The sequence below is a fragment of the Phalangium opilio genome, unplaced genomic scaffold (assembly GCF_054372755.1).
Source record: "Phalangium opilio isolate 3A_F unplaced genomic scaffold, DU_Popi_V2 ptg000003l_1, whole genome shotgun sequence".
NCBI lineage: Eukaryota > Metazoa > Arthropoda > Arachnida > Opiliones > Phalangiidae > Phalangium > Phalangium opilio.
Window position 1 is genome coordinate 8699259 of NW_028324145.1, and position 23552 is coordinate 8722810.

Here is a 23552-nt window from a genome sequence, read left to right on the forward strand (position 1 = left end):
ATTTGGATATCAGGTGGAAACAACGAAATCATTTGGATGTCAGGTGGAAACAAACGATGGAATAAATTGGAAATCAGTGCAATCTTGGGAAACATTTCAGAATAAAAATCTTTTGTACAAAGGTTACGGGAGTATCCAACCCCTCGGTAGATACTGCCGATTAGAACGTATATATTTTAAACTTTTTAAATGTTTTATTCAATTAACCACAGAGATTTGTTTGAATCGAGTTTTTCTTTTTGTTTTTCAGTTCATATATAGCACCAAATATATTTTTTTTATCTTACTTACTAGGTTTTTCGTTTTTGTTTTTCTTCTTTTTATCATAAATAAAATATTTGTTATTTTCTTTACCGTTTTTGTTTTGTTTCGTTAAACTTTTAAAAACTACACACACGTTTCGATTGTTCGTGTATACACCCCCCAGGGGTCAATGAGGTCACGATTAAAATAATGCAGAGACGTATTTAGGGTTAAGGGGGGGTTGGTTTAACAACTTACAAGGGTACAAACCCTTTCGCCAAATATTAAAAAAAAAAAAAAAAAAAAAAAAGAACTTACGAGACCTCCAAAATGTGTGACTTTTTCGCTTTTAGTTTTTCGATTAAACATGAAATAATGCTATTTACAAAATGATTAACTGGTGGTGGTTTTTCTTCTCGGAATTTTAGGTTTCTTTATACAAGGGTTTACTATAGTTTCTTAGATTTACGAATTTAAATTAAAAAACAGTACTTTTTTTTAATAACAATTTAGGGTTATCAAGAAGCGATATCTACTTTACTAGGGAGAAGGTATAAAATTCGCCACATTTCTAGCAGCTTTATCTCCAGTCCAAACGTAGGTCCGGAGTTAATCCCCACCGCCTCTAAATTACAACCAGCATCTATCTCATTGGTTCTTGAAAACTCCTCACGTCAGCGCGACGCGAATGACGAAAGTTACGTGTATTTTCCGACTGAGGAGAGCGGACGAAATAGCCCGCGGCCTCCTTTTACGCCCCCCCCCCTTGTATTTTGAAAGGGGGACTCGGACTATGGCGCGCGAATACTTAGGCATCTTATACCTTCTCCCTAATAAACTAGATATCGCTTCTCGCTTTATCAAGTATATGATGAAAATAATTCTTTTAACTATTTCCTAAAATTTACGAAGTACAAAACATGATTTAGGTTATTGTTATTGTTTTTGGCTATGGTTTGTTTTTCTTTTTTAAATACTATACATTCTTAAGTGGTTTAATTAATAGTATATATATATTTATAACTAATACGTTTCAAACTAGATTAATTCGATTTCACGATAACGTTTTCACTTTTATTTTAATTATTTCCTAACTCAACTCACTTTTATTTCATTTTAAACTTAATTTAAACTGATATTGTTGTAAGTTTGTTTAATTATTTATATATATTTTTTTATTCTATAATTTACCGGGAAATTAAAACTAATTAAATATAACTGTAATTAAAAGTATAATAATACCTGTAAACATTTTAAAATAAACGGCAGTAGAGTTTATATTATTTAACTTTAAAATAAAGGCAGGATTGGCTGGGATTTAACATATCTATGAACGGATATGTTTTGTTTTGTAATTCGTAAATGAAAATGAGTCCATCCTAAATTTCTTTAAATATTTAATCTATTCACGTTTTCCATACGGTTTTGATTAAAAATACCTTTTTGTCATTTGAGAAAAAATATAGACGGTGTCTTTGTTTCTTATATAATCTTTAAAACCTTTTGTTTTTCATCTTTATAATATTTCAGAAAAAGGGGCGTACCTAAATTACCTTTTCTTAATTAATTACTGTATAAAGCTCCTTTCGTTAATTAATTAAAAAAAACAGATCTATGAAACCAACTGATCGGTAAGTATTCTTCTGTATTCTGAAAATGGCTTCGCATTTCTTTTGTATAAAAGTTTATAAAGAAAACGAAATTTTATAAATTTCACATCAAAAATTTTAAACTTGATGAACGAAAAACTGTACGTATATTCTTGTGTTTTCTTTACTTTTTACATAAATCTATTTTACAATAATGTTTTAGGCCTAACTTAAGGGTTAAACGTTAACTGGGTTCAGCTAAAAACGAACGTAAACTCGTGAGTGGGGGGAGGGAAATAGGGGAACGCGAGATTCATATCAACACTTTGTGGAATGTCGCTTAACCATTCCTTCATTATTTTAATATCGTTTCTCTCTCCTTTCTTTTAACAATTAAAAGTGATTAATTTAGTGGCAATAAAAGCTTTTGATTCTTAGTTAATTTTAAAGAATCCAATGAAAAGTTATCTACAAAAAAGTTGAGTGCGTTCAAGAGCAGTTTACAACGACTACCATCAAGTTTACCGGCTTATATTTAAGGGAGTGTTAAGGCATTTCTTATTTTAAGAAAATTCTTGCCTTCATACTCCTTTTAAGGTTTAGCTTTTCAGCAAACTGCTCTTGACAAAGAGTATGCCGTCCATTTCTTGGCCAGATGCCAATAATGTCACAACGTATTTTTTTGGCTGTGGTCCAAACAACAGACTATAGAAGTAACGAAATAACACCGGTAACAACATTTAACGCGGGCCGATTTGCAAATTTCTTATTATTCAAACTTATTTTGTGATATATTTTATCTATAGATGAAAATATTACTCTTAAGAATAATTTAAACATTAAAGCTAACAAGAACTAATGTTCAGTTTAATTATAAAACTATAACGTATTGTGTCAATAGCAAATAGAGATAACAGAATGTGCCGTACATTGGAGAGCATAGAGCGCCCATTTCGATGTAACGAAAAGGGAAAGACACGGGGGTAAAACTTTGCCTTCCATCTCGCTTTTTGGCGCCTGCGCTGTAGTCTTTTTGTATCATGAGAGTGCCCAGTGACAGCAATGTATCAACCCCCCTCGTACGTCCCGATAATAAGGGTTGCCTACCCCTTTTTTACATAGAAAAAGTCGCGACAGTAAAACTTGACCTTGTATGATTTTACGAATCATGAGTGGTTCAAACACTCCGAGTGCCTCAAATGGGAACTTGAGAGAAAGCGTGATTTCCCGTCATAAACACACCACTCATTTCAATTTGCTTTTGTAACAACTTCATCTGTCATACACTGGTTATTTCGTTACTTCCACCCAAACCGGACTTTACATAAGTTATTATGACATCACCCCGATAAAGGTGTCGGTAACCTTCCCTTTAACGAGAGGCCGGCCACTCGGCGTAATTGTTGTACACGCTGTTCTTGTACACCTCCTTACCCCATAATGTAATCGGTATACAGGGAACCCGAGTGATTAGCCCCTCAGATGGTTAACGAGAAACTCACAAAAACAACAAGGTGTGAGGTACTGAAATTATAATATATTCCCAGAGTCTAACAAGTAAGACTTAGTAATTAGGTTCATCAAATATTAATTAACTACATAACCGAAACCTAATAACTTTGGGACGGATGTTTTAAATAAAAATTAGTACCGGTATTGTTTTGGAGGGAAAGGATTCAAAGGGGCCTGTTACAGAATCTTTCGCGAGGTTTTCTTTTTAAACAAAATAGGTTGTGGAAGAACAGACTTTTTTAACCTTAATTCTAGTTGTGTCGGAGTAGGCCTAATCTCAAATAAAACATATTCAGGTTTACGTATGTTGTTGTAGAAGAAAGATAATTAAATTACAAAAGAGAGCCCCACTATTTCTGTCTCTTTGATTTACTTGAACTTACTTTTGACGACATCAATTGAGACTGATGACGTGTAAAAATACAACTTCATATACATATATAATCCCCATTTTATATACTAGGTTTTCGTTTACCTCCAGTTTGTGTCACAAAGGATTTTGCCCAACGAAGAGGTCAAGAGGTCATCTGGCGCGATATCTCGTTTTAGTTTTCCGCTCCCATTAAGGTCAATAAGGTTACGACGACGGGATCGACTTATAAACCAGGACAAAAATGGCACATTTTGTTTAGCGTACTATCAGTGTTTTTTTTTTCTCTTTCTCCGGATTTTTTTTTTTTGGTTTTTCTTCAAACGGAAGTCTCGAAATTATCTAGTTCTTCGTTCATGGGTCGAGATTCTTCCCGTTTCTCGGGGTCTTCGTCCACTTGGAACGATATATTAGCCGATTTGTACCAGATGATGGCGTCCACGACAAAGGCAGCTAACATTATGACGGCCGTCACTCCGTGGAAGACCATTCGAAAACGAACTGGATCGTAAACGCGACAAGCACCAGGCTTACCGCAATTATCTTCCCAAAAAAGACACGCCGAATCTACAATAGCTCCGTAGATAATGGGACAAGGCACATTACCTGCAAAAAATTGTTACAAAACATCTCTCAAATATTCTCAAAAGTTGTATACGTTGTTCAAGTTTTATTTCTTAAATCACACATAATATTATATCGAGATGTGTTTAAAGGGGCTTGTCGGACCGTGGGACAAATGACGATCTTCCTCATAGAGCTTAGGATAGAGGCTGGGTAAACACGAAGAGGGGTCGGACAGCCCCTTTAATCTAAGCACAAGTATTTAGTATCGAGACAAGTATAGCTATAACACCTAAAAGGGTTGTCTCGAAGTGTTGTTTAACTAGAAAGTTCGAGGATTGTCTAAAATCTAATTAAACTCAAACTCTATTACCTCAAGCCTTGATGGATGACACTTTAAGTACTCGGTTTCAGCGGAGAATTTTAGCAAAATTACAGAACAATAACAATCAATTTCAACTTACCAAATAGACCAATGGCGAACGATATGAGACCCAAAGCCATGGCCTTGTCTTGAGGATCTACACACCTTTTGAAAATAATATATAAGAATAAAGTTGGATTAGAATGTTTGGACAATGACTTAAATGATCAGTACAAATGTGAATTAAACGAAGGTAAGTACCTAAGAGTGAGCAACATGGAGCCCACTTCGGAGGTAGAATGAATTAAAACAAAGGCCGAGAAGATGATGGTATAAAGCACCAGATTTTCGCACTGCAACGGACAGTAACCGTTAATGGCCGTGGTCGTTGGCTCCAGACAAAGGCACTCGCTAAAGGTGTACTGCTTATTGGCACTGCCTTCCACTTTGGTGCAACCAGCGAGACAAGGAGACAAGAAGGTCACCCCCTCGCTCGTGCAAATCGGAGAGAACTCGCCTATCTTACAGTTGCAAGTCCCGTTGCAGAAATTGTCAGTTGGACGGACTGTGTCGAAACTATTAAGGTTTTACAGGATCGACGATTAGATCTTTTGGATGGTGGAAGGGACCGTCAAAAGTGACTAACGAACCTGGTGACGTTGAGCCCAACATAGTTATTCATGGGGCAACCAACCCACATGAGAATTATCATCCCTATGGCGTAAAATAGGGCGCAAAGGGCGATCCAACGGGCCACAAAACGGGCATTTGGCTTGTACTTTCTCATAAAGACGCCACTGGCGAAAATACCAGCGCCCATAACTAATATACCGGCCATTCCTAAGAAAAAATACAAGATTGCCCCGAAACATTACTAAACATTCGCCGAGTTCCTTCAATTTAACTTTATTATTATAAAGCATTTCTGGTAATTGTACTAGCGAAACGATTTAGTTTTTGACAATTTTAAAACCTATTTAGATAATATTTCACAAAATGCACCAAAACTCCTGAAATACCGTGAAACGCTTTAAGTTTAAATTCATCTTTATTCGTAAAAGTCTTATTTAAATTTGCATTGACGTTGGAATATATTTAAATACTATAAACATAAAAAATACGGCATCAGCAGTGCATTTTAACCTAACGTATAATTTTTACTTTTAAAAATCCCCAAAAACGTCTTGCACGATGTATGATTACGAAGGTATGATGACAATGCATTACTACGTTGTTTATTTGAAATATTAATGATGAAATAATAGCATAGCCAGAAACAATATGAATATTATACCATTGAAAAATGTGAAACCAAAAAAATAAAAAAAGTTTTCAGACCTCTTCGAAAAAATTGCCAACAAGAAAAAACTATACATTTCGTGTTGCCGCATTAAGTTAAAATATTTTGGGGAACAACGAAAAGAAACCCAAGCAAGCGCAAGGTATTCCACCAAAATTATTATTTTTAGCTTGCATTGCACTGTTAGTAGACTTTAGGTAAGCATTCTCCCCACTTCCCCCCCCCCTTCAGTTTTAGTTTTTAATAAACGCTTTGTGGAAAGTAAAAATGAAGTTTGGCTGGTCATAATAAATCAACAATGGCTAGACCAAGTCCCAGACTGCGACTAGTAGAGATGGCGGAGAGATGAGGGAAGATGGGCCCAGACGCCGTCGCCGCCACGGCAAAAGGATAAAATTCTAAAGATTATCTTCGTACATTTCAATTTCAACGTGTCCCAAGACTAGAATATGAACTTAAATATACTTTTCCCGCCTTCTACAGTGGTCTAGAGTGTCTCGAATCAACGAGACTAATATTAGAGTCCAAACCTCGTGAATGTTGAAGTTTACCGCATTGATTATAATATAAGTTCATAAGATATGTTCCATAAGTTTGTCTCTGATTACAAACTGGAGCTTCTCATGAAGTGACGTAGGTCATAGATTCGAGGTAAAGCGACGCCTGGTCAGGCACTGTCAAAGGCTTAGTACAGACTAAATAGGACCTAGATGGAAGTCCTGCAAAACCGCGTGTAGTCAATTCTCGAAGTACCTCTCAGTAAGTCTCTAGCAATACTTATGGAACATATGTATGTCATGAGGGCTACGTAAGGCGGGCATGATGACGCCCAAGATTTCAATCGAAATGCCCCATAATAATAAGATCCTAAACCCTTAAGTTCGTTCATTATTCAAATATTCTTGGAACAAATTCAAAGAAATATATAGGATATCCCAAATAAATATAAATTACATTTTCGCGACTGAAAAATATTCGGTGTTGAGTTTGGCTTTCAACAACAGCTTTAATTATAGACCTAGTCCGTAAACTGGCTTAGAGCCAACTGAAGAGAGAGAGAGAGAGATACGCATCCCCCAACCCTCACCCCTGGTCCATACTCGTTATGGACCAGAGCAGAGAAATGGACAACTTCAGACGAAGGTCACGCGAGTATTTATGGATGAAACTTTGCCCGAAATATGTTTAGCTAAAAGGGGATGACGGGAGAGGAAAAGGATCATTGTTATTTTTACTACTCTTTTGCCGAAAACGTTTTCTAGACATTTTTACGAGATTCTTTTTAAATGTTTGGTTGCCACGGAAACATCGATAAAATTTGCCAAGTCTAGTTTCTAGTCTAGATCTAGAGAAGTTTCTGGAATGTTTAATGTATTTAAAGGGAAATGCGTACTGAAAGGGGGAACTAACCGGGAGATTAAAGGAGTCTAGCCGCCTAATATTATTTACTACTTAATAAAAATAAGTGTTTATTTACCGGATATCATATTAGCCTTGGTAGCTGTTAGTTGAAACTGGCTTTCTAAATACTTGGGTAGAAACGTGTAAAGACCCGCGATGGGTAGGATATGAAGCACGCTACTGGCTGTACGGCACAATAAGATGTCGTTCTTTAATAAACGTCGCATGGCAGCGGGGAAGTCTGAAAATATAAAACGAACATAATCTAAGATTAAGATTTCTATAAATTAATTTAACAAAATTATTAAAGAAAGAGTGTATGTATGCCTTTTTTAGAGTTTGAAAGTGTAAGCTGACCTTTTAAAATGGGTTTCTTGTTACTCCTCCGCCTGGCTTGTTTTCTCTTGGCAAGGACAACAAGGTCCGTCTTGGGAACATTACCATTGACCAGAAGTTTGTCAGACTCGGGTGATTTCATCAAACTATCAGTCATGGGTCCGTTGGCGATGGGAGGTAATTGGTCCACCCCGGTCAAGGGTGGAACCACACCGGCAACCCGACCAGGACACGGTAGATGCAGAGGTGATTGGCACCTAGAGTCGGGCAAGTTGGGAAGGTTTCGCGGGAAAGCCATCATGGGGAAGGCGGTCAAGATCAAAGCGGCTCCCACGATAAAGACGCCGAGCCACCAAGCACCGATCCATTGAGGGTTGTCCGTCGTTAGTCCAACTGGAACGTCCTCTTTTAAAGTAATTCAGAGTGTATATTTGTCAATTTTCACATTCAAGAAGTGACATTTGGTAATCTGATATGGATAACAGTTGAGGACGGAGGCTTACCGAAAGGGAAGTTGACATACACTCCGGTACAAAAAGAACCCAATAAGAATCCAAAGACTGGACCGAATATGCGAACACCGATTGTAATACCTATCAAAATATTTGTACTATTTATGTACTTCTACTTCGAACTTAATCTCTTTCGTTTAAAAGTTAGTCTAAAGGGCTTAGGAGACAAATGCTTTATCAATGATCTTACCGAAATACAAGGGCGATTCCCTGGTGGCTACGTTATCATCTATGTAAGGAATTCCCAGAGTATTAACGGTGGTGGCACCAATCCCGATGAAAAGCAACGAAATGAAGAAAACGGCCAAGACCGTCCGCGTGATTTGATTCTGTTGATTGGACTCGTCGGTGTCCTCGCACTTTCTCCGCACGCGCAACGCGTTGGCTTCCGGCCCACCGTCTTTCTCCGTCCATCGCGAGAACATCGAATCGGTCTCGTTTTCCCAAACGGGAAAACCGATCGAATCGTTGAAGAAAACGTCCGTCGCCAACCGACCCAAAACCCCCGGTCGACCGTCCTCCCCTAATTCTCCTCGATGGCACAATTTCGACTCCAAGTCGATCAACGTCGTATTCTCGTGGGCGCCCGCCCTAGCCGAAGCCGGAAGGAGAACTTCCCCGCCCAAGAAAAAATGCGGCGTCGAGCAGAGGATGGAAGCGAACGCGAACACCAGCATCCCGCAAGCTATCCACCTCGGCCGGTGACCCTGTCCCCCGTAATAAGTCAACAACAATGCGCCACCGATTTGTCCGATTTCCGTCGCCGACATAATGATGCCAGTCGTCTTACTCTGGATTTGATACAGTTTTTCGATCGTCGTCAAGACGCTGACGAAATACGTGTAGTACATTCCCTGAAGAGTTCCCAAAGTTCATACGGGAACAATTTTCCCCAAGGAAAGAATCAACAAGAAATAAAATTCAATTAGTAAACAAGTTGAAGTAGACAAAGGGTGAAAAATTACGACCATAAATTAGCTATACAAAAACAATAAATAATTGCCGAAAGTCGTTACGAATGTCATTTAGGACAATGTCTCAGCTTCACCTTTCGGCATTTAATTTTGGACAATTATTTAACACTTGGAAAGGAAGCTTTATATATGGGTTTCATAAATGGGCAAAAGTAAATACTATATGCAAGTGAAAACTAACCTGAAGTACACTGGTCAAGCAAAAGACCGCGAGAAAAGCCTTTTTATTGGCGAAGGGCTGTAACCACTTGGGTCGAACTGACCACAATCCGCAAACGTAATCCCGTTCGTCGTCTTCATCCTCATCGTCGTAATATTGTTCGGCCATTTCTCGCGAATGACGTTCGCAACACAATGGAGTTTGTTGATGCGCGTTTCCTACAACACCTCGCGTCGGAGCTAAATCCCCCGAAATCCAACCGTCACCCGAATTATTCTTCTCTAATAATGTCGCCGACGTTATAAGTCCGTTACCACCGTTAACCGGTTGAGTTTGCGCCGGCGACAACGGCGGATGAGACGAACCGTTCGTTCCACCGTTTTTAACTTCGCCATTACTCGGAATATAGAGTCCGTTACTTTTAAAGTCCGAAGTCGGTGACCACTCTTTACGAGGTAAACCGCCGTTGATGGCCGGCCGAATTCCTCCGTTGATGGACAACGGCTTATGGACACCGCCGTTCCAAGGGTCAAGGGGCGACTCCATGGCCCAAATGTCGCCTCTGACTTTCCTGCGCAATACAAAAGACAGAAAATACGAATTTAGTCACAAATTCTGCAATTTCAATAAAATCTCTCAAGTGATATATTTCGGTACAAATCCTGGATGATGAAACTTAAAACTACATCCTCCTTCGAGAGACAACACTCAACCTAAAAAATGACATAAAATCCCCAATAACATACCACCCTGAATCTCTACGAGGATACTCTAGTCTAAGACAAGGATATAAACCAGTACGACATCGCTACAGACTTAACAGTAAATGTACACCCCGTCCCAAAGACCAAAACGTTTATCTTAAAGTCCCAATCTACAAAATGACAAATCAATACATCAAAAAACAAAAAGAAAGTAAAAACTTGTTTACCTTGTAAATAAAAACCAACCGAAACTATTTAGATGACTACCGAGTCATCGTACACTACAAACACTGTCTTAAAAACGTATCCCTATCTCTTAATAACAGTGTAAAGCCAGCCCAACAAGCCTCATCAAGTACTGTTTTAGAAGAAAGAAACCGTGCATCGTCTTTCTTTTTGACGGATGATAGCACCATTTCGACTGTATTTCATTATTTACCAAAAAATCTCCAAAAAAGTACAGTTGTACGAGCAGTGTCCTCCTTAAAAAGGTATACCTGATTTACTGGTAACATATACGATTGCGGCTCAGATACGTTTAAAGACGTAAGATGCCGCGTGTAATAAATGAGGGATTGATTTGGGTATAATTTCTCAATCAGTCAAATATTGTCCTAAAAACATTTTTCTTACTAAAGTCTCCCGTGTCGAATATTTATCACTAAGTGGGGTTTTTTTATTTCGTGTTCTTTCCCAACTTGAACGCTACGGGAGAACGACTTTGGTCTGATTCCAATCACAACTGTCCGATGGTGCGCGGTTTACCGAACGATACAACAGGGGCAAATATGATAGAGTGAGAACCGAGAAGATCTCGTACAGTTACGAAAGTCTCCTCTAGATTCTACAGTATGTACTGGGTGTTCTTCCGAAAAAGGGTATATAATTATAGGATCGAAGTACGGTGGGATGTTCTATGGGAAGGGACACGGTTTATCAGTAACTATAAAGGATGTTTTAACATATTCTGTATCCCTAAAACACTATAAAATGATACCTTTTTTAGGGTACCCCTTGGGGAAAAGTGCCATAGAAGTTATTTATTATATTGTTGACTCAAAATTGATTTCCCCCATAGAACTAAGGAACTGTACTCCGATTCTATAATTACACTTCCTTTTTGCAATACCCTGTATGTATGAAGGAAAGACGAACGTATTGAGACTGTCTAGCATTTGGATTCCATAGAGAACATAGATCTATATGCCTAAAAATCGATCAACTTATAGGTATATAGACCTTATATAGTTGTCTATGGGTATTCGCATACGTCTGACATCGGGATATTAACAGTTATTAGTTTAAAGCGAGGGTGAAACTATTGTCTGGCAACTTGCCTCCAAAACTGACTAATTATTTTTGCACCGAAAACTTTTACGTACGAAAACAAAGCATTTTTAAACCACAAGATCTTTAAAGTTTGAAGCGAGAAAAACCAACAACCATGTTCTTGAGAAATTCAATTAACTTAAAGCAATTAAAGTGTAAAAGGTCTATAGGGTTCTAGTCTACTCGTTTTCCGGTTATAGTTACTAAACCTCTGTAATGAAGTTGTTTTTGAAGTGCGCAGCTTTACAACAAAGTACACTGAAGTATATAAATAGTTTTCAGACAAGGAGGATTCATACCATTTACACAAGGAGACCTGGCTTTTGACTCAACCAGGGAGTCTAGTCTCCTTGTGTAAATCGTATGAATCCTTCTTGTCTGAAAACTAAGTATAACAAAAGTTAGAAATTGGAGTCAATTTAGTCCTAACAAGTCTGAAATCCGGAGTCTGTTAAAGTTACTAGCTTCTTTCTTTCATTAAATATCTGAAATATTTCGGGGTGCGTTTCTCCGTATACACTTGCAACAAGTTTTATCATCAATTCATAGATCAAGGCTAGATAAAAAGCCATCCATTTCGAGCATACTAGGCCTAATTGTAGCAAACACTTTACTACCCCTCTTAACCAAAAAGCGATTTCCCACGCTATTTTTGTCCCTCAACTTTTCTTCTAATAATAAGATTTCGAAATTTAATCTCGAACGCCCACGGCGGGTTCCTGTCCCCTTAATCTCCTAGATCTTAAATGTTTTCCTCGCAAAATGGAAGAGCGACCGACACTCTCGCTGTCCCATCACAACACGAGCGTCCCACGCGGCCTTGAAACCGTTCAAATTGTCAACTAAGTTGGGCCCAAACCATAAACCAAACAACCCGGATGATGCAGTTGTCAACACCACGCCGGCGACCTGACAATCATTCGGTGGGTATAAGCAATAATCACGCTCTTTCCAAGGTGTCCCTAATTTCATAAATGATTGTGTACCCATTTTCTCAACGTATCTAGGCGTATTTTGTGGGAGGAGCTATGGACGAATTTTACCTCACGCTCACGTAGAACCTCGCGTTCGCTACCAACCAATAAAATCATACTTAGAAAGGATATATAATCAAGGCCGGCCCACAAAACCCGCATAGAAACTAACGTTGGAGATTGGAGATACCGGGGGGGGGGTGGACGCAATTATTCCAATTACCTGTATGAATTCCTACTAAAAATGGGACCCTTTTCAAAATGGAGGCTGCAATACCGTCTGCTTAATATAGGGTTAAACCTAGCATCGATTGTGTATGTGTGCCCAAAGACATTAGATAGGGCTTCAACATTACCAGTCCACTAAATTTGGTTCGTATTGTTTGAAAGCCATCTTTGAAGTCTTTGTTGTCCACATAATGTCTGGATTGTAAGACTGAAGCAAACAAGGTGGTCAAACGTCAGACCATATTTTAGGCCCCCCCCCCCCGACTTTTGAAAAGGGATCTATCATTATTTCATCGATGTTTACACCTTGCAAAGAAATTGGAGCACGCGGTTTATTACTCCTCATATAGTCGAAGTTTACAAATCAGGTTCTCAAATTTTAATCCCGTTGTTTTGAAACTGAGAATACAGCGAGAGAGAGAGAGAGAGAGACATTTTAATATGATCTAGATCGCGATAATCCGACACTGTAGAAAAATAAATAATTTATTGGAAACAGGATACAACATTTAAATGAAATTATACGTGGTTTTTATTATATATACTTTAAAAGTGGCTAGGGGCTAAATTATAATTTAAAAGTTGAACCTGAAACCATTTATTAAATTGCGCAATTTATACCAGGAATACATACAGCTACTAGAAATTATTGTGTCCCGTTTAAATTTCTATGAGGGTTTTGTGGGCCGGACTCGAGGAGTAAAATCAGTCACGCGTCATAATTCTGACGTCTTTTTAACTGTTATTTCATTGGTTGTTTCTAGGCGAGCGCAAGAAGCAGCGAATTCGCGAGGTAATATTCATCATACACAATGATTAATCATTAACCTAGCTCTTAATATTCACAAAATCCGCATAGATACATTGAGAAAATGGTAACGCAATGTTTCCTATTAACTGTATGCATTTCTAAATGCACCAATTAAAATATCGTGTTCTGGAACTCGAGAAACAGAAAGAGAGAAAGAGAGAGAGGAAAAAAGAAAGAGTATTAAAATTAAAGAAAATCATACTCGAATCTAACTTCACATTGTAATTTTGTTTTATAGGCGAAAATTATAACCCATAAATTTTATTACTCGCATTAAAGGGAAGGTGAATTAAACACTTTTTTTATTCGAAAGACCGAGTGTATATCTATATAATAATGATAATAAGAAAGGATGATGTAATATCCCTTTAAAAATCAAATTAACCCTTTTCGGACGTAGATTTCAATGTGAATTAGTTAGGGAATTGAAGGGTGTATGTACCGGAGTTAGAAATGGGAGAAAGATCACGTTCGAGGTCCAAATAATAGTCCCTAAGTTAAAGATTGGACGCTGTAATGTTGTATCCACGTAACAACGCATGCACGATTGTAAAGGGTAATTTACATAACTAGAGGAAAAAAAAACCAATTTGCATTGGCGCAACTGGTCGTCAGGCTTTACTAAGTAGCCAATCCAAGCCACTGCTTAAACAAAATCAGTTTCATTTTCCGCGTCTTCATTGCAACCATAAGTGAAGTATTTTCACACTAAGTTCAAATCTCTACCAGGAATACATAATTTTCTTCCACTTTGAATCTTAAAGAAGTCATAGAAGCCCATATTAACATCTGATTGAAAGTAAGGGGAAGGGCTTAAAATTTCTTTAAACCTCCCACTCCTTCCTCGCGTTTCATTGGTTATTCACTCTAGTTTCTAGTCTACGTAGACACTAAACACTTTGAACTGATTGCATCCTAATCGAATCTTTCAATTTGTTGTAGATAGCGGTTGAATTGCACTCTTAAATAACTGGCAACACTTGCATGCACACTATCTATAATATAACGTTCGTAACAGGTTTAATGGCTAGGGGCTCGCGGACCCCACCTTGAAGCTTAAGAAGAACTCAACCAAACCACTTCTAATGAACCTTGCTCTGGTGTTAACTCGTTGTCAGAACCACGTATTAGCAACTTACTCTAAATACACTTGACTTATGGTCGAACCTACGTAGGTTTTCAACGAAACAAGCGAAACTTCTTTTTTATTTTTTAAAGATTAGGAAAAAATTAAAAAAATAAAATAAAAATCAGAAAAACGTTTTTAGTTTTCTGTAAAAAGGGGTGACAGCGTCTTTAGTTTTTTCTCTTTCTTTTAAATATATTCTCTTAAGCGTCCCATTTAATATATAGAAAAATTATTGCGAAATGGCTCAAGGCAATCCACTACGACTGTCTACAATATATACATACATATATTTCGCCAACTCGAATTTTCTTGACGATTTCCATTTTTTAGCGGCCTGCCCTAAACACTACAATCAGATGTACTTTAACTTAACACCAGAAACAAGGTTTGCAGGGAGATGTTTGAAAGGCTATACATAGGAGGATGGATACCATTGACACTGTAGGAGGCCATCAGGGTACTTGGCGGACAAAGTGCAGTACCAAGTAACCTGGTCTCCTGGTGTAATAGGTATCAATTCTCCTAGTCTGAAAACTATTATAGAGAGCTTTCAGTTGGGGGAGGAGCTGAGTCTCGTGACATAATTTACGCTGCCATATTGGTGGGTTTAAAGCAGGAATGAAGCTGAGACCACCCAATATGGCTACCAGAGAAGCGGTAAGACTTGGGAGGGTGTGACGTACTACCATCGCATCTGAAAGCTCTCTATAGGATGTTTTCCTAAAATGGGTAATGTCACCGAGCAACAGATGTCGCTAGCGTTGATAAGTAGCCCCGAGAGAAAGAGAGAGAGCGGAGTTTTCAATTGGGTGAATGGTGCATACGTCAGACCCTCCTCAGCCTTACCATTGTTCTGGCAGCCATATTGTGGGTTATAGCTTTCGCCACGCCACGCATTGAACCCACAACAAGTATGGCCGTTATATGTTATCACACGAATCTCCATGCAGTTCTTTAAATTTAAATAAAATCACATTGACGGATGTATAACAACCCTGGGGGCGGATGAAATTTGAAATCACACACAGAGACACGTGATACAGCACCCCGAAGCTAAACCTAACCACAATGATATGCAGACTGATGGCTAAAATCATGACATGAAACTTTCAAAAACCTGGCGTTATGGCCCAATATCACGTAGACCCTAGAGAATACGACCTTCAAAAAAGAGAGGGTTTTCACTAATATACAAGTTAGATTTGACCAAGGCCTAATGTAAAATGCGGATTTTTTCTAAACTGGTTTAAAACTAATCATTCCCGCCTTTGACACTGGTCAAACATTAAACTGACTCAACGATACCCTTGGGAAAGAACTCGTTAATACTCTGTATAAGACTTAATTTCTATGGATTTATTGAAAAAGACTCGTTACTTTTAACTTTCCCAAGGTCACTCACCATTTTCTCAACGGTTGGAGAGTTATATAACATCTGGCTAAAAAATTATGTATTTAATTCACCCAAGAAAATGTGTATTTAAAAAAAAGAGACGTACGATGTTTTTAATAATTAGTAAAATTTAGAAGTTTTAATCTAATGGGGATAAGAAGGCAACGTGTACGCTTTTTCACGTGAAATATTAACAGAACAATGAAAGATAACAGTAACTTCATTTTTTTTAAGATTCTTGGGAGGAATTGAATAATTTCACTATCTTACGTAATAGTGGGTTGATTATATCTATTCCAGCGACCGGACATTTTTAGCCCAAATATTTTTTTAAAGTTACGCAATTTTCACATTAGTGTAGTGAAAGGGGTGCGAGTTACATCAGATGCAGGGCCCCATCGCGTGAAGTTTTATAGTTTCTGTCGAGAGTGTTAATTGTATGGAGAAAATAGACGTTTCCTTCTCCATTTAGGGGCCTCAATCTCTACAAAGTATAAGACTTAGGAGGTCATCCGTTCGGATGTGGGGTTAAATTAAATCCCGCCACTAAACCAACTTTGCTTTATTTTTTAAAAGAGAGGCCTACGTTTTTTTTTTTTTTTTTTTTTTTTTCAAGCAATTCCAGGGTTCATACTAAAATATTAAAACACCCAATATCCAGTTGAGTAATTTTATCTAAAATCAGAATCTAAACAGAATTGGTGAATGCATTTATAATATACTTAGTTGGGCCTTGATACGTCACGTGGTAGAGTCTCACCGCCGTTATTCGCGAAAGGGACGTCACGTCATGCTAAACCTCACGGATAGAGCATCTGGTACATTTAAGACAAAGATACGCAGCTGAATTTAATTTTGTATATGTCTACGAACTCAACTGATCCATATTTGTATCAACCCTGAACGTTGCATTACTGAAACGAATTAAACACTAAACTTTTAATTAAAATACAACGGCAGCTGCCGCCGCGTTTTTCCAAGGATATTTTAGCTACTTGAGTGATTTTGAATCGATTTGGTAATTCCTGACTTCTTCCGCCATCGAACTGTTGTATAGTGTGAGATACTTTTTAATGATATAATTTAATTCTGTTAACTAAATAAATTAACCCAAAGTTTTGACACTTACAAAAGAATAGGTAGGGTATACCAAATGTCTTAATTCTCAACTTGTTCAGTTTAAACAAAGTACCGAATACTATAAAGTATGAGGAATACATAAAGCTACTAGAAATGATTGTTTTCCCTTTAAATATCCCGTGTTTATTTCAATGCGGGTTTGTGGGCCGGGCTTGAGAACTTACCATCCGTCACGCCTCCCAATTCTGATGGAGTCTTTCTAACTGCGATTTCATTGGTTTGTAGCAAGGCTAGTTTCACGGTGGGCTCAAGGCACAGCGAGATAGATTATTCTCGATGTAAAATTCGTCATACATAACGATTAGTCTAGCCCTTCCCTCAAAAGGGAAAATGGGTACACAATGAATTCCTAGTAGCTGTATTTATTCCTGCCAGTCTGGTTTCCCTTGTGAATTCAATTTTCCCTTAATTCTAATCCATCTTCCCTTAAGCAACAAATTCTACTTAAACCCTGAAGAAATAGAGAGAGACCGGCCAGAAGATACGTCCCAGAAAACGACTCAACACGTCCTCTTCCTTTCCCTAATTTCGTCATAGACAACAACCAGTAGAAAAAAAAACCCATTTCCCATCCATGTATCTTCTCAGTCTCCATCGTGAAAGAAAAACCAAAAATTAATCCCATTAATGGTTGACCCAATTTCCTTATATATGTATATGTATATATATATAATATATTTTTCATCTTAATTTATCCCTTCTAGTCCCACCACCAAAGAAATAAACTTTTTACATTTGAAAAACAGATTCGAATATATAATATTGAGAAACTCCACTTCAAAAAATATGATTGCGAAAAACTGGAGTAAATAAAAATATTGCAGAAAAAAAAAAGTTTTGAAGGGGTTGAAGATAGTCACGTGGCCATTCTACACAATAGCAAAAATATCGTATCTTCAATGTTATTAACATAGGAGAGTTACTTGATTTTTATGATTTTTAAGTTGAAAAAAAAAAAAAAAAAAGCTAAGTATACATCTTGGTATTGAGAATTTATTATGTTTGGGATGAATTATTCTTGATTTCCATACAATTTTCTAAACCGATTGACGTAGTTAAAGAAGGGGAATGGAACACAGTATGACAAGTTAAAAGAAATATACTGAATATATAAAAATATATAAAGAAGATGGGGGGGGGGAGATTAAATTAGACCTATTTTTAAACCACCAGGAGGGGTTGTTTTCTTTTTCTCTTGAAATATTTTGGCAGAAACCCCGCGACGATTTCATCTTAAAAGGGAAACTGAAATATGACAAGAGGGAAACTGAAATATGACAAGAACAGCAACCTTAGAAGGAGCTCTAGTTGATAGAAGAGCAAAGGGCATTGTACCCTTTAAGTGAGGATGTAATCACTATGGACTATTAGGCCTAATTAACTCGTATTTCACTCGCCCTTTAGAAGAGAGAGAGAGAAAAAAGTGCTCTTGTTTTTCAGTAAAAAGATAGGGATTTTTCTTGTCATACACATTACAGCTCGACAACTTATAGACGAGAGAGACGACGAAACTTGGCCGTTATTAATGCGAGTACATCGAGGCGACCCAATTTTCTCTTTCGGTTTGCCCTAGCGCTTAAAAGAGACTCTCAGAGTATGTACACACACAAGGAGGTGGGAGGGAGGAGGTTGGGGGAAAAAAAAAACTAAATCAATATTACTAAGGCCTTACCTAAAGCTTATATAGACATGAATACCCAAGAGTATCCGAGGTATATTGAACAAAAAAGATAAGGGTTGCAAAAACATTCCACAACAGGTACAGATGATAGTTTTTTTTTTCCAATTGGAAGGCACAAACCGTTCCTAGTGTCAAGTAGTAATGGGGAGGAGCTACAGGAAGTGACGTCAATAAGATCGTCCTCAAAATTAATTGAGAAATAAATAAGTAGCGCGGTACTTTGAAAGGAACGGGGAGCTAAGGGAAGTGATATCAATAAGGTCGCCCCCAAATAGACCTTTGATGAAGTCAGGGCCTTCGGGGCCCTGGGTGTATTACCCAAATTGCGGGCCCCCTTCAAGACAAGCGTCCCGGGTTCCTAGAAGGTACAGGCCCCTAGGAAACTGACCCTCTCGACGGCCCTGGCTGAAGTCGCAGACCATTTTTGGTGTATGGTACATCACACCCTCCTATAAGTTTTACCGCAGTTTTGGCAACCATATTGGTGGCTTTCAGTTGTCCACGCACGCGCGTTCAACCCACCTTTATGTCCGTGTTAACTTAGCTCCGACCCTTAATAGAGAAAGGTTTTAAGAGCCAATCATTCCTGGGAAATCTGTATAAATTCTTAATATAAGAATCGTGCCTTGCCCTATCCTACAAGCTCTTTTGAGTAAAGACATTTGCTGGGCGCGTGCGCACCCAGATCTCTTACAAGAGGCTGTCGGCTTGAACGGTATCGGCAGAGGCAGAGAAAGATAGGGTTCACTAGGGTTCGTATAGTAGGGCGAGCTTTTAACAGACGTAGCAACCTAAAGGCCTGGTTTGGAAGCGTTGACCTCGTGAGGACCATCGCGGCAGGGTTGCTCGGTCCAGTCCGGTCATGCACTAACTTCTTTTCGTAACTAAGGTATAGAGAACATATAAAGCGCGCGACACGAATAATAAGGCCTCAATTACGTACTCTTTTCGAATTAATTTAAAACCTACTTTGTGTTTCTCCTTCTCAACAGGATCGAGTGGGACAAGTTTTGCTAAAAAGCTGAACCTCGGTGGGAGACTGGATTAAAAAGGATTTAACTAAGCTTGTTGAAGAGAGGATGAACTGTTACACTGTTAAAGCTCAAATTTAACTCGTTAGGCTTACTGTTTGATGTATTTTCTCAGTTTGATTTTGGTGAATTTTGTTTCACAACTAAAAACGTAAGCTTCGCGTATTCACTGATCACGTGATCATACGGCGAACGCGGTTCATACACAGCAACCTGACCCCCCCCCCATTGAACCTTTCCTATCCTTAATTAACCCTAACCTAATTTTAATTAAATTAACGGATCATGAACGCTATGACGGTAAGGTTGAGGTCTTATCCAGCTACCCCTCACAATGACTGAAGTGTGCGGCGAAATTTCATGACTTTGAAATAGATTTTCTACTAGTTCATAATACCCATTAGTTACAGGAAGTTGTCAATCGCGTCATTTGCAAACTGTTCTTCCAAGAATTCCCCTGATTTATTACTAGTCAATTTACTTAACTCCATTGCATTTTTACTGCCATTTTGACCTGTTTTACCCTCTTCTTCTTCTAAGTTGTAAACAAGTCCCTGCTGACTCTCTCTCTCTCTCTCTCTTCACCTTCCCTTTGCGTACTTACTCCTTAGTTTTTGGAAAACAAGTATGACCTAAATTGGGGTTTTATACCTCAAATAGAACACTCTAATATACTTTTATGTCCATATTTACCGTACAAGTTTCATACAACCACTGGAAAACCAATTTCCAGGACTTTTCCAGGGTTTTTTCGCCATGTTTCCCATAATTTTCCAGGTGTGAGGGCACATAATAACTGCAAGAGTGGTTTTTTAGAGTAATAACTATAGGAGTGGTTATTTTTTCCCTGAATTTTACTACAAATTACAAATTTCGAGGAGTTTTCCCTGAATATTGCAATAAGCTACAAATTCCCAGACGTTTTTCCTGAATATTACATTAAGTTACAAATTTCCAGAAGTTTCCCTTGAATTTTACTATAAACAACAAATTTCCAGGAGTCTCCTCTGAATTTTACTATAAATAACAAAATTCACAAAAGTTTCCCCTGAATTTTACTATAATCAACAAATTTCCAGAAGTTTACCATGAATTTTACTATAAACAACAAATTTTCTTCAGTTCTCCCAGAACCTTAATTCAACAATTTATTTCCCTGACTTTTCCAGGTCCTACAGGTTTTCCAGGTTTGGGTACCTACCCCGATAATAAAATAATTTCGTAGAAGAATTTAGTTTTTGGTTCCACGGTTTTATTTCTTAAAAGGTCTGGAGTCTGGACGGACGCTTGGTGAATGGTAAAGTATTGAGTTCCCATAGCAACCAGTGCGGTTTATTTTTAAAGTTTTCTCCGTTTTCTAGGAATCGGCGAATTCGACAAGCCATAAGCTTAACAGTTGAAATATCGACAACCCGAGTTTCGCTGGCTCTCGGTTACTAGGACCCTAAACCTTTGAAAATGGGGCTAATGGGCACCGGCAACTACTTTGCGAACAACACGCTATTTTCTTTTATTTTGCTCTTTACTTGGAATTAAGGCTTAATGCGATTTATTTATCTTTAAAATCTAGAACTCTGGTAATTAACTCGAATTTGCAACTGATGAAAGACCAGGAGTTTTCATGCATTTTTATTTGTTCCATGTTAAGCCTAAAAATAGGGCTCCCTATCCCTAAAAACGTCAACATAATTTGAATTTCAAATTAAGGCTAATTTAAATATGATTATAATCTTAATGACAAATTGAGTGGTTCGAAAGAGAGACGAGAAAAATCCAAATTTACAAATTTCTCGACAAGCGATCAGTATACACATTTTTCAGACCAGGCTACTTGGTACAGCACTTTGTCCTCCTGGTGTAAATGATATGAATCCTCCTAGTCTGAAAACTATTAACACGTAGTTTCCACTTAAGGGGGTTTAATTCAAGCCGTTCCCCCAGTGTTGCCAGGCAGTTATTGAGTCGAGAGATTGCATAGAGAAAAGTTAGCAGTTCAGTTTGAATCATTACTTGACCAACTTGACTCACAGAGGGGCCTGACAACACTGCACTCAAGATTAAACTGAGAGAGAGAGAGAGAGCGCCTCTTTAGTGAAAACTATCTACTTAAAACCTGTCAATAGAGTGATACTAAGAGCGGAGAAGCTAGTGACGTCAATATTGGTACAGTGTAAATAGTATGGCCTTAGCTGACGACTTCCAATATGGACGCCAAAACTACGGTAAGAGATAGGAGGAGGGTATGACGTCACGAGAAAGTTCGTATTAGCAGACTATAATAATACACGTTAACATAATCAACGTACGTCTACACCTATCAAAAAAAAAACAAAGCCGAAATCTACTGCAAATTACAATGAAGTTAAAAAGCGTGTGCAGACGAAAAAAAAGGGTTAAGGCATATCCATTTAGAAAGGTACAAATCCAGCCTACGCCTATTTCCGGCCCGCCAATTTTTGAGACACGATTCTATTAGCGTAAATGAAATAAATCTGAGAAATTTGCCGCCAAAATCTCAATCCCCCCCCCTGCAACACATACCACTCGACATTTGGCCTTTTGGATAAAGTCAATGACATTGAGCTATACCTAGGTAGGGGCAGTTCAGGTAAGAAGTAAAACGATATACCGAGAATATCCCACCAATAAATCCGGAGAAGGACAGACAAGTGTAGTAATAATAATACATAAAAAATATTTTCATTTATCAAGAAGAAAATACGGAAATAATATTGCCATTATCAATTACCGCATACACCTTTCAAAAATTTCACCCGAAACTATCTATGCGGGATACTTTTTATTGTATTAACATTTTTAACACCGTTCTGAGAAAAAAAAAAGAGAAAGAAATAAAAGCGAGCTAAAGGGATAGTATCACGTAGTAGAAATGTTAGTGGGCAATGCGCGGCGATGAAGAGTCTCCTAGAATACCTCCCACACGCCCCCTATCTTTGTTAAGTGCTGCCACCGTGCCACGTAGCACCATTTAAACAGAGAAGATAGTTCTCACAAATTAGCTTCTATTTTTAACCCACATTGGCTGCATTGTAGACTTTTTCGTACCATACGACCCTAACAACGCCGCAGAGGATGCTGGGAGGACTTAGTTACTGAAGAAGGTGGGTACAGGAGCTACCATCTCTCCTACAAGCTGCCATCTCTTTGTACAATGATTTTTTTTAATTAATTAATGGTAGGGGTCAAGTATAGACTAGTTTCAGTAGAGAGGGGTGTAGACCCTCGTGCGCACTCTTGTAAGAGGGGATACTGTACGCGACCAGTAGGGGGATGACACTGAGCTAAGAGATAGACGAATATGACGTTTGCATACGTAGTACTGCCATTACTCTATAATTGCACCCACCTATTAAATATTGTAAAACGGACAGTGTTTCAATTTAAAATATTCATTTTACACGCTCTTATATTAAAACAGAAAATATTCTACCCTTGCCCTGTGTAACTTTAAACTATCGTTATTCATTTTCATAGAATCTTTTATTATTAAACGTTGACTGAACTTAACTAAATATTTGTACACCAGTCTTTTCAAAAACTGAGCTAGGATAAATAATATTTGTATTACTAACCCTTTAAAAACAATAAATAAATATAACCTTAGCAAGCTTGTATAAAATCTGGCGGACCCTAACCCGTACGTGTGACGGAAGAAAACTTTACGTAAAATTATGAGAGATAAATATAATTTATTACTTATTAGTTTATGTATCTAAAACTAAGCCTTGACTGATACTACAGTGAAAGAGAAAAAATATACGAAAATTGAGAGAAAAATACGGAAAT

The 23552-nt window shown here is 37.9% G+C and overlaps 1 protein-coding gene across 3 annotated transcripts in view; it reads right to left on the reverse strand.

The window, feature by feature from the left end:
- Window positions 1-174: 174 nt before the first annotated feature.
- The window catches only part of LOC149717588 (solute carrier organic anion transporter family member 74D-like), a 46632-nt gene continuing 23254 nt past the window's right edge, over window positions 175-23552 (reverse strand). For all 3 annotated transcript variants that reach the window (XM_089840202.1, XM_089840197.1, XM_089840209.1), the window contains exons 2-10: window positions 9347-9896; window positions 8382-9045; window positions 8183-8272; window positions 7701-8084; window positions 7420-7584; window positions 5293-5482; window positions 4904-5218; window positions 4743-4807; window positions 175-4320 (exon numbers count right to left, since the gene is read on the reverse strand). In XM_089840202.1, the coding sequence (XP_089696328.1) occupies window positions 4034-4320; window positions 4743-4807; window positions 4904-5218; window positions 5293-5482; window positions 7420-7584; window positions 7701-8084; window positions 8183-8272; window positions 8382-9045; window positions 9347-9871 (2685 nt within the window). In that variant the 5' untranslated portion in view covers window positions 9872-9896 and the 3' untranslated portion in view covers window positions 175-4033. The remainder of the gene's footprint in view (window positions 4321-4742; window positions 4808-4903; window positions 5219-5292; window positions 5483-7419; window positions 7585-7700; window positions 8085-8182; window positions 8273-8381; window positions 9046-9346; window positions 9897-23552) is intronic.